The sequence below is a fragment of the Giraffa tippelskirchi genome, chromosome 4 (genome assembly GCF_054371585.1).
Source record: "Giraffa tippelskirchi isolate mGirTip1 chromosome 4, T2T-mGirTip1v1.2.pri, whole genome shotgun sequence".
Classification (NCBI taxonomy): domain Eukaryota; kingdom Metazoa; phylum Chordata; class Mammalia; order Artiodactyla; family Giraffidae; genus Giraffa; species Giraffa tippelskirchi.
Window position 1 is genome coordinate 149,623,843 of NC_137278.1, and position 11,462 is coordinate 149,635,304.

At 40.3% G+C, this 11,462-nt stretch overlaps 1 protein-coding gene across 1 annotated transcript; it reads right to left on the reverse strand.

Moving 5' to 3' along the window:
* Window positions 1-6,815: 6,815 nt before the first annotated feature.
* On the reverse strand, window positions 6,816-10,957 carry LOC145545139 (uncharacterized). The gene is made up of 3 exons (XM_081588925.1): window positions 10,891-10,957; window positions 10,357-10,421; window positions 6,816-9,556 (listed from the first exon to the last, which is right to left on the reverse strand). Exon 3 carries the CDS (start codon window positions 9,390-9,392, stop codon window positions 8,208-8,210), a length of 1,185 nt encoding a protein of 394 aa, XP_081445051.1. The 5' UTR covers window positions 9,393-9,556; window positions 10,357-10,421; window positions 10,891-10,957; the 3' UTR covers window positions 6,816-8,207.
* Window positions 10,958-11,462: the final 505 nt, after the last annotated feature.

Consider the following 11,462-nt stretch of genomic DNA (forward strand, 5'->3'; position numbering starts at 1 on the left):
TTTCATATGCTGAAAGCAGGCATTCTGAATAGAAAGGAACTTTTGCCCCAAGAGGTGTAAGATGATCAGTTCATGGGGTTTGGAAAGACATTATAATATCCATATTCTTTTTTAACTTCCTTTTTTGTACATGCTATATTTTGTGAACAGTCTTACAGTAGTAAGACATATGAAACCATAGTATATGTATGTACTTTATTAACAAATAAATAGATACTGAGGATGAATGCTCAAATCTTTTTTATTGATGGGGTTAATAGTAATAAAAGTTACAGACAGGTCCCTGTCTACAAATACAGTCTGACGCAGAATAGCAGGTAGACTTTGTCCGTATCTGACGTCCTTTCAGAATCCTCAAGTACTAATGGTGATCGTTACCTGTTATTTGGTTGAGGTACGTTTGTGACAGTCCTAGGCGCCTTCGTGACTGACCGTCACAGCAACACGGCTTCATTTCTTGCCGCACCCCGCCGTTGCCCTTGCTTCAGTCACACCCCATCTCCTATTGCTCTTCGGATGCATTGTGCCTCTCCCTCACACCTTCGCACTTCTGCAAGGGCTATTCCTCTGCTTGGAACTGTTGGCGAGGAAGACTTGTCTCTACCCTCTTTGGTTCAGTTTCTGAGGGCCTGTGAATTAAATTGACAAGAGACAGATTAATAGAAAGAAAGGTATCTGTATGCATACAAATGCTAACAAAAATAGCTAGCTTGCTAAATGGTTAAAGGCTTATATACCTAACTTAATAGAGAAAAAAAGGGGGGAAGAACAGGCTTCTCTAGAAAGAACAAATAAATGTCTTTAGGAAAGACAAATGGGTTTTTATAGCCACAAACAAGAGATGAGAAAGTCTGTAATAATGTTTGATTAGGCAGGTGAGAGTGGTCTTTCCAGCTTCTTCATGGCCATGAAACCCCCTGGAGAGGGGATTTATGGTAGCCTCGTTTCCCAGAAATTGCTGCTTTTAGTCAGATAAGTGAAGCTCCGAGAAGGCTTTTTTCTGTCTCTATTGAATATCAAATGTTTTCAACCTAAAATAATCTTCATACCAATTCAGGGGTTCTGGGTGAGTCCCCATAGGATGCACACACTTATACACACATGAGCACACTGTAACCACCCCACTCCCATCCTTTGCCTGCCTAATGTCTCAGCATTTATAACTTACCTAGACCATCATTCTGGAAACACATTCCCTGAACACCCTCCCCCAGGCCACATTAAATCCCTTTCTCATGCCTTCCCACCCCCACCTTGGCCCAGCACTTTATGCTTCCTTTCGGCAGAGCACTTACCACTCTATGTTCTTATTTTTCTATTTCTCTGATCCCCTTCTGATCTGTCTGGTAATGGAGCATGCTTGACTACTGTTCCTGGCATATAGCAGATGCTCAATAAATATCTAGTTGAAACTCATGAATGAATGATGATGTCATTTGACAGACTGCATAATTTGGATATTGTATTGCTCTTCAGTGGGAATTCTTTGTATTTGAGAATTGTGCTTCTTTAATTTCGATGAGATTAAATTATCAAAATAAGCATAATGAATGAAAATAAAAGTGCTATAACACTAAGAACGCATGTAAGAGGACTATGGTTAGCTGAGACACCCTCAAGTGAAGTCTCTGAGAGTAAGATCTGTTAAGAGTGAAGTGACTGAGATGTAATGGAAAGAGCCTTGGGTTTAGAGGAAACCTGGGCTTGGGTTCCAGTTCTGTTGCTTTGGCCTCTCTGATCTTTTGTTTTCTTGCTTATGAAACAGTGGAAAGAATGTGTAATTTATAATTTAAGAGCTGGAATGAGAGAGAGAATGTATTTGAAATGGCATCATAAACTATAGAGCTCTGTAGTCTAGGAGCGCAGCTTAGGAGAACATGATTTCATCAGAAACAGAGATTTCAGTGTGTTCAGAATGGCAGGAGCATCTACTGTGAGGTACGTGGTGGAACATCAGACTCTCCAGCTGTACACCTGGGAATTAACTCTTCAAATTCAAACTGGGTTCACTGGCTTACTGGAAACCCAGGGCAGGTGATCTGGGTGGAAAGGAGGTTCCCAGATCCATTTGTTAATCCAGTTTGGGCACAGCCATAAGCTGTGGGTTAGTGCCAGAGATCACAGTGGGGTCAAGAGGCAGAGCAAGAAACTACCCACATGAGGGGACTCAGGGCCCCCTGACAAGCTCGTTGGCCAAAATGTCTCCCTTATTGGCCTTCCCCCAGTGCTGGAAATTCCTATGTTATTCCATCTCTTTGATGAGGTCTAGCATCCAATTTGGAATAAGAAGACTGTAAATACTGTTATTATTAACTAAGACTCCACAAAGGTATTTATTTTCCTTCCCAGAACAACATCAACACTAATAACAGCAAAGAACACTCATTTAGATGTGTACCAGTGCAGCTCCAACCACTTTACATGCATAACTCATTTAATCCTCATCACAGCCCTATGGGTTTGCTGCTATCAGTATCAGCCCCATTTTATAGATGACAATATTAAGACACAGAAAGTGACAAGTCTTTTCCAAGGATGATGTATAGCTAGCAAGCAGCAAAGCTGGAATCAGAACCAGGGAAGTCTGGTTCCAGAGTCTAATACTTAACCACTAAGCTGTTACCTATATATTTGTGGCACTGGAACAGAATATGCAGCAGTCCCCACTCCCATTTTTTTTTGGAGAGACTGTGTTTACTTTCTTTCTGTTACAGAATAGGGAGAAATACCCCTCCCCTCAGTGCTCCCAGGGGAATGGTGATTAGCTATCACTATTTAGCCCATGAAGTCTTCTCTGAAGAAAGCAAAAAAGAGGTCTGAACATCTCCTCCACCTTCCCCCCAAAACACTTTGCCCTCTTTTGAGTGGTCACCCATTTGTGTGGACAGTGGCTCAGGGGCAGGTAGAAGATGGCTCCTCTCTCATCTTCCCCCAAAGACCCGTGAATGGAGCCAGTTCTGAGCCCTTGGCCATCTATATATCACAGAAGACAGAGGGCAGGGGAAGAGCTAGGAATACCTAGGATTCTTGGCGTTCTTGTTTCAAGAAATAAAAGGAGGTTGAGGACTTTGGGTTAGTCTCTGCCTTTTTGTGTCTCTTAATTTCTATCTAACTGTAATTGAAAAACATCGAAATCAAGTCTGGCTCTGTGTGGGAAGGCACGCCTAAACCTGGCAGATTCTGAAATACTTAATCCTTGTATTAGTTAGGGTTCCCCAAAGAAGCAGGACCAAAGGATATGCATTAAAAGATACCTATTATGAGGGATCAGCTCATGTGAATATGAAGGCTGAGAAGGCCCACGATCTTCTGTCTGCAAGCTGGAGACCCAGGAACATCATGGTATGGTTCTAGTCCAAACCCAATGGCCTGAGGACCAAGGGAGTGAATGGTTTAAGTCTCACTCTGACTCCAAAGGTCTGAGACCAAGAGTGCCAACTTCTGAGAGCAGAAGAGGGATGTCCCAATTAAACACAGGGCATAAACTCAACATTCCAAGCTGGGCCAGATCTAGAGCACAGCCCTTTGCCTAGGAGAGCAGCTATGGCTAGACTCTGGGTTGTGATGTAGATTTCCACTGCATGTGCTCTGTGCTGCCGACTGCTTATCAAAAGCATGTCTATGAAATACAGTCATGTTGCTGCAGGTCCCAGCAGTTTGTGCAGTTTCATTAGTTTTCTGAGTGACTACACCATGATTTATTTCTCTGTTCTCCAGCGAATGGACATGTATGCTGTTGGACAATTTTTTTTTGCGGTTATAAACAATGTTGCTAAGAATATTTTTGAATTTGTTTCCAGATGCACACGTGCAAGAGTTTCTTATAGGGTGATGGGGTGACAGCCCACTGGGATAATGAGTTTAAATGTGCAGCCGGGTTTCCAACTTAAGGGGAGCAGAATTACCGGACTGCAGGGTATATGCATCATTGACTTTATTACACGTGCTGAATTGCTCTCTAGTGTGGCTGTGCCAATTTAAACTCTTCCAGCAGCGTGTGGAGGTGCCCATTTTCCAACAAACTCAAATCTGGCTTTAAACTGTTTGCCTGTACAATGAGTCTAAAATGGTATCTCCTTTTGATTTCAATTTGCATTTCCTTGATTACTGGTAAGGATGAACATGTTTACGCATGTTTATCGGTCGTTTGTCTTTGCTCTTCCTTGAATTGTCTGGAGAATGTGAAACAATATAGGAGACAGTCCCCGTGCACACAGGACATGCCGCATGTGAAAACAGAACTGGACCTCTCTAGGCCATGGTGGTTAGTTAAGTAGGATGTTTTCAATTTAAGTAAACTTAAGTGAAATTTACATGAGGAACTAATAAATCTATTACATCTCATAAAATATAAAAGTCTTTTGTTCTTTTTAACATGAAAAGACAAATATGATTGCTTATATAAATATAAATATATAAATATAAGCAATCATATTTGTCTTTTCATGTTAAAAAGAACAAAAGACTACTAAAGTTCTGAGAAACTTGAACAACCTATCTTTTGAAAAATTTCCTACTTTTTAGATTTCTGATTGTGCAGTAGGACTTCACTAACACAAACCCATTTTTCATTAAACAGTGAACACATTCTACATTCTAATCATTTCATGCAAAAAGAATGGGACACTTCTAACAATAAGGATATAATATTAATTCTTAGGTTGTAAAGGGAAGCCTGGCGTGCTGCAGTCCATGGGGTTGCAAAGAGTCAGACATGACTGAGTGACTGAACAACAAAAAGGAAAGGGACTTAACAGGAAATCATGCCTGGACACCGGTGGCTGGGTGTTCTACTCAACAGTTTCAGAGCTGCAGTGTTGGAGACAGTTGCTAGCTCCAAAGACTTATTTGTCCAAATGCCAACAGCCCTCCTTTCCCCAGTCCCAGGCTCTTTTATGGCTCCTCAGTTCAAAAGGATCAGAAGCAAAAATCAGGAAACCATTATGCTATTCGTAGTTTCACATCGCCCTCTTCAGGCCAAAGCCTAAACTTGCACGGTGAAAAGTCATTCACTTTCTATTACATATTATAATTGAAATGTTTCTGTTTCTACTTTGGGCTTCCCTGGTGGCTCAGTGGTAAAGAATCCACCTGCTAAGCAGGAGACACCGGTTCTATCCCTGGGTTGGGAAGATCCCCTACAGAAGGAAATGGAAACCCACTCCAGTATTCTTGCCCAGGATATCCCATGGACCGAGGAGTCTGGCAGCAAAAATGACTTAATGATTAAACCACAACCACCTAAACTTCCTCAATATATACAACATGTAAAGATTAAAAATAAATATGTTTTACCTATCTATCTATTTTCTTATCCACCATCCAATCCAACTCTCACAGGCAGATAGATATATTTTCCTTCTCTCTTTTCTCCTAAGTCTTTGTGGTGTGGGAATCTTCTCAATAAGGTACTTTAAAGTGTTATCAATTGATAATTTACCCTTGATGCCTTTCCTTATATTGCATTTATTCCATATCTTTTAATCCTGATATTTATCTAGTTCTCTGATGTGATTTTTTTCCTCCTGAAAAATGAAGCTGACTCAGCCTAAATCACAAACTTTAGTATATCTGCTCATGTTTCTTTTCTTTCCTTTCTATTTCTCTCTCCCCTCCTTCCTGTCATTCTTCCTTTCTTCTGTCCTTAAAAAAGAAAAAAAACTTATTTCTGACTGCTTAAATGAATTTTAGTGCAATGCAAGGAATATTGGGGAACTCCAATATGGGGAAGATGATAGTCATATATAATATATTCAGAGGGTTTCTCTATTAGTTTTTAATAACCATTTAAAAAAATTAAAATATAGTTAATTTACAATATTGGATTAGTTTCAGGTATACAGCAAAGTGATTCAGATATATATATATCCTTTTTCAGGTTATTTTCCATTATAGGTTACTAGAAGATACTGACTATAATTCTCTGTGCTATACAGTAGGTCCTTGTTTATCTATTTTATATATAGTAGTGTGAATATGTTAATCCCACCTTTAATGACGGCCACTCGGACTGGTATGAGGTGATACCTCACTCTAGTTTTGATTTGCATTTCTCTCATTATCAGTGATATTGAGCATCTTTTCGTGTGCCTGTTGGCCACCTATATGTCTTCTTTGGAGAAATGTCTATTTAGATCTTCTGCCCATTTTTTTATTTTTTTTTTAATATTAAGCTGTATGAGCCATTTGTACATTTTAGAAAGTAAGCCTTTGTTGGTAGCATCATTTACAAATATTTCCTTCTGGTCTGTAGGTTATAATTTCATTTTGTTTATGACTTCCTTTCTGTGCAAAGGCTTTTAAGTTTAATAAGCTCTAATTTGCTTTTTGTTTCCTTTGTTTTAGGACAAGGATACAAAAAAAATATTGCTGAGATTTCTGTCAAAGAGTGTTCTGCCCATGTTTTCCTCTAGGAATTTTATAGTATCTGGTCTCCTATTTAGAGCTTTAATCCATTTTGAATTTATTTTTGTATACGGTGTTAGAGAAAGTTCTAAGTTCATTCTTTTACCTGTAGCTGTCTAGTCTTCCCAACACCACTTATTGAAGAGACTGTCTCTTCTCCACTGTATATTCTTGCCTCCTTTGTCACAGACTAATTGACCATAAACACATGAGTTTATTTCTGGGCCTTTTATTCTATTCCATTGACCTATATGTTTGTTTTTGTGCCAGTATCACACTATTTTGCTTACTGAAGCTTTGCAGTAAGGGGCAAGGAGCATGATTCCTCTATTATTTTTGTTACTCATTAAGTTGAGTCAAGATTTTGTTGGATTTACTTTAAATTAATTAATTTATTCATTTGTAAATAATTGCATATGATGCAAAATTTATTCAGTACCAAATGTATGCAGTGAGAAATACATTTGTCAGTTCCCCTCCTAGGGGAGCAATCTCTAGTATCAATTTCTTAACACATATATTTTATGAGAATCCTCAGTACATGCTTAATAAAATAAAGAAGAATTTCAGAGTGATGACATATTACGTTGCTCAGTTAGTAAGAGCAAAATGTATATATCCTCAAATGCCCTTATGGCATTTTCTACTAATCCTTTCTAAATACATGTTGAATGATTTCTCCAAGTGGGTAGGTCCCCAGTAACCACATCATCTGGGAAACTGTTCAGTTCAGTTCAGTTCAGTCACTCAGTCGTGTCTTTGCGACCCCATGAATCGCAGCACGCCAGGCCTCCCTGTCCATCGCCAACTCCCGGAGTCTACCCAAACCCATGCCCATCGAGTCAGTGATGCCATCCAACCATCTCATCCTCTGTCGTCCCCTTCTCCTCCTGCTCCCAATCCTACCCAGCATTAGGGTCTTTTCCAATGAGTCAACTCTTCGCATGAGGTGGCCAAAGTATTGAAGTTTCAGCTTCAACATCAGTCCTTCCAATGAACACCCAGGACTGATCTCTTTTAGGATGGATTGATTGGATCTCCTTGCAGTCCAAGGGACTCTCAAGAGTCTTCTCCAACACCACAGTTCAAAAGCATCAATTCTGCGGCGCTCAGCTTTCTTCACCATCCAACTCTCACATCCATACAAGACCACTGCAAAAACCATAGCCTTGACTAGACGGACTTTCGTTGGCAAAGTAATGTCTCTGCTTTTAAATATGTTATCTAGGTTGGTCATAACCTTTCTTCCAAGGAGTAAGCGTCTTTTAATTTCATGGCTGAAATCACCATCAACAGTGATTTTGGAGCCCAAAAAAATAAAGTCTGACACTGTTTCCACTGTTTCCCCATCTATTTCCCATGGAGTGATGGGACCAGAAGCCATGATCTTAGTTTTCTGAATGTTGAACTTTAAGCCAACTTTGTCACTCTCCTCTTTCACTTTCATCAAGAGTCTCTTTAGTTCTTCTTCATTTTCTGCCATAAGGGTGGTGTCATCTGCATATCTGAGGTGATTGATATTTCTCCTGGTAATCTTGATTCCAGCTTGTGTTTCTTCCAGCCCAGTGTTTCTCATGATGTACTCTGCATATAAGTTAAATAAGCAGGGTGACAATATACAGCCTTGACGTACTCCTTTTCCTATTTGGAACCAGTCTGTTGTTTCATGTCCAGTTCTAACTATTGCTTCCTGACCTGCATACAGGTTTCTCAAGAGACAGGTCAGATGGTCTGGTATTCCCATCTCTTTCAGGATTTTCCACAGTTTATTGTGATCCACACAGTCAAAGGCTTTGGCATAGTCAATAAAGCAGAAATAGATGTTTTTCTGGAACTCTTGCTTTTTCGATGATCCAGCGGATGTTGGCAATTTGATCTCTGGTTCCTCTGCCTTTTCGAAAACCAGCTTGAACATCTGGAAGTTCATGGGTCACGTATTGCTGAAGCCTGGCTTGGAGAATCTTGAGCATTACTTTACTAGCATGTGAGATGAGTGCAATTGTGTGGTAGTTTGAGCATTCTTTGGCATTGCCTTTCTTTGGGATTGGAATGAAAACTGACCTTTTCCAGTCCTGTGGCCACTGCTGAGTTTTCCAAATTTTCTGGCATATCGAGTGCAGCACTTTCACAGCATCATCTTTGAGGATTTGAAATAGCTCAACTGGAATTCCATCACCTCCACTAGCTTTGTTTGTAGTGATGCTTTCTAAGGCCCACTTGATTTCACATTCCAGGATGTCTGGCTCTAGGTGAGGGATCACACCATCGTGATTATCTGGGTCGTGAAGATCTTTTTTGTATAGTTCTTCTGTGTATTCTTGCCACCTCTTCTTAATATCTTCTGCTTCTGTTAGGTCCAAACCATTTCTGTCCTTTATTGAGCCCATCTTTGCATGAAATGTTCCCTTGGTATCTCTAATTTTCTTGAAGAGATCTATAGTCTTTCCCAATCTGTTGTTTTCCTCTATTTCTCTGCATTGATCACTGAGGAAGGCTTTCTTATCTCTCCTTGCTATTCTTTGGAACTCTGCATTCAGATGGGAATATCTTTCCTTTTCTCCTTTGCTTTTCGCTTCTCTTCTCTTCCCAGCTATCTGTAAGGCCTCCTCAGACAGCCATTTTGCTTTTTTGTATTTTTTGCATTTCTTTTCCACAGGGATGGTCTTGATCCCTGTCTCCTGTACAATGTCATGAACCTCTGTCCATAGATCATCAGGTACTCCGTCTATCAGATCTAGTCCCTTAAATCTATTTGTCACTTCTACTGTATAATCATAAGGGATTTGATCTAGGTCATACCTGAATGGACTAGTGGTTTTCCCTACTTTCTTCAATTTAAGTCTGAATTTGGCAATAAGGAGTTCATGATCTGAGCCACAGTCTACTCCCGGTCTTGTTCTTGCTGACTGTATAGAGCTTCTCCATCTTTGGCTGCAAAGAATATAATCAATCTGATTTCGGTGTTGACCATCTGGTGATGTCCACATGTCGAGTCTTCTCTTGTGTTGTTGGAAGAGGGTGTTTGCTATGACCAGTGCGTTCTCTTGGCAAAACTCTATTAGCTTTTGCCCTGCTTCGTTCTGTACTCCAAGGCCAAATTCGCCTGTTATGCCAGGTGTTTCCTGACTTCCTACTTTTGCATTCCAGTCCCCTATAATGAAAATGACATCTTTTTTGGGTGTTAGTTCTAAAAGGTCTTGTAGGTCTTGTAGGGAAACTGTTAGAAATGCGAATTTTCAGCCCAGTCCTAGACCTAGGGAATCAGAAACTCTGGGGGTGTTCTCCCAAACTCTTTAGGTGATTCTTATGTTTGCTAAGGGCTCCCTGATAGAGCAGCTGGTAAAGAATCCGCCTCCAATGCAGGAGACCCTAGTTCAATTCCTGGGTCGGGAAGATCTGCTGGAAAAGGAATAGGCTACCCACTCCAGTGTTCTTGGGCTTCCCTTGTGGCTCAGCTGGTAAAGAATCTGCCTGCAATGCAGGCGGATCTGGGTTTGATCCCTGGGTTGGGACAATCCCTTGGAGAAGGAAAGGCTACCCACTCCAGTATTCTGGTCTGGAGTCAGACACGACTGAGTGACTTTTACTTTCAAAATCTAAGAACCATGGTATTAGAATATCAATGTCTGAGCCCCACCCCAGACTAATGAACAGAATCACAAAGGTGGGTAGTTTAAATTTTTCTCAGGTAATCCTAATGAACAGCTAGCATTAAGAACCTGGGATTTCCCAGGTGGTCCAGTGGATAAAACTCTGAGCTCCCAAAGCAGGGCACCTGGGTTGATACCTGGTCAGGGAATGAGATCTCACATGCTGCAACAAAGACTGAACGTGCCACTTCTAAGACCCAACACAGCCAAATAAATAATGATTAAAAAAAAAGAAACTGGGCTGGCCTCACTGAAGAATATCATGAGTTTTACCTTACCTCAAGCTTTTCGGATTCTTTACCTTTTCATGTTGTCTTCATCTGTCCTGGGTGTCCAATATGCACTCCCATTTTACAGATAAGAAAGCTAAGATTCAAAGAGACTGAGTTACTTATTCCAGAAAAGTAACTAGATTGGTAGAGCTAGGTCTCAAAATCAATATCCTTGGAGTCTCTTGTCAGCTCGTTTTCTGTTTGCCATGCTGCCACTTCTAGTTAATAGCATACATATTTTCTAAGAGGCTGTAAGCATTAAGTGACTTACAAATGTCAGCTAGGAGATGATGTGGAAATATAGGGTGAATGAAAGGCTGAATGAATACAGGCCCCCTGTTGCTTCAAGTGTGTAAGAGTTAAACCACTTATCATAGAAGGGAACGTTGCACTCTTTGTCAAACATTGAGCAACTAAACAAAGGAAACCAAAGCTACCAAGTATCCAGAAGAGATGGGGTTAATGGACTTGACATATAATTACAACATCTGGCATTTTGCACTTTTAAAAGTGCATCTGAATCTCTAACACTAGGGTGTTTCTAAGAGACTTCTCATAATTACCTGTAGGTGCTGTCAGTTTTAATTGTGTCCACACTGGGTCTTGCTGCCAACTGCTTTCAATTTTTATCTATAAAAGAAAACAACTGGTCCTGTTTTTATCTGCATCAAAAACTTGACTTTGGGTGTGATCCCATGCATCTAATACATTCACGGTGTTGTACAACCAGCTCTCCTCTATCTACTCATCACCTGAAAGGAGACCCATACCCATTAACAGTCAGCTTTTCTTTCCTCCTCCACCCTCCAGCTCCTGGATCTATCTCTGTGGATTTGCCTATTTAGGACATATCTTATAAATGGAATCATATGTGACCTTTTGTGTCCAGCTCCTTTCACTTAGCATAGTGTTTTCAAAGTTCATTCATGTTGTAGCATGTCTCAGTGCTCCATTGCTTTTTATAACCCAATCATATTTCTTATTATGGATACACTTCATTTTATTTATCTATTCATATGTTAATGGATAATCAGATTATTTCCCAAGGATAATGCCACAACAAAGAGTTGAGTACAAGTTTTTGTCTGAACACCTGGTTTTCAGTTCTTTTGGGTACATACCTAGGCATGGGATG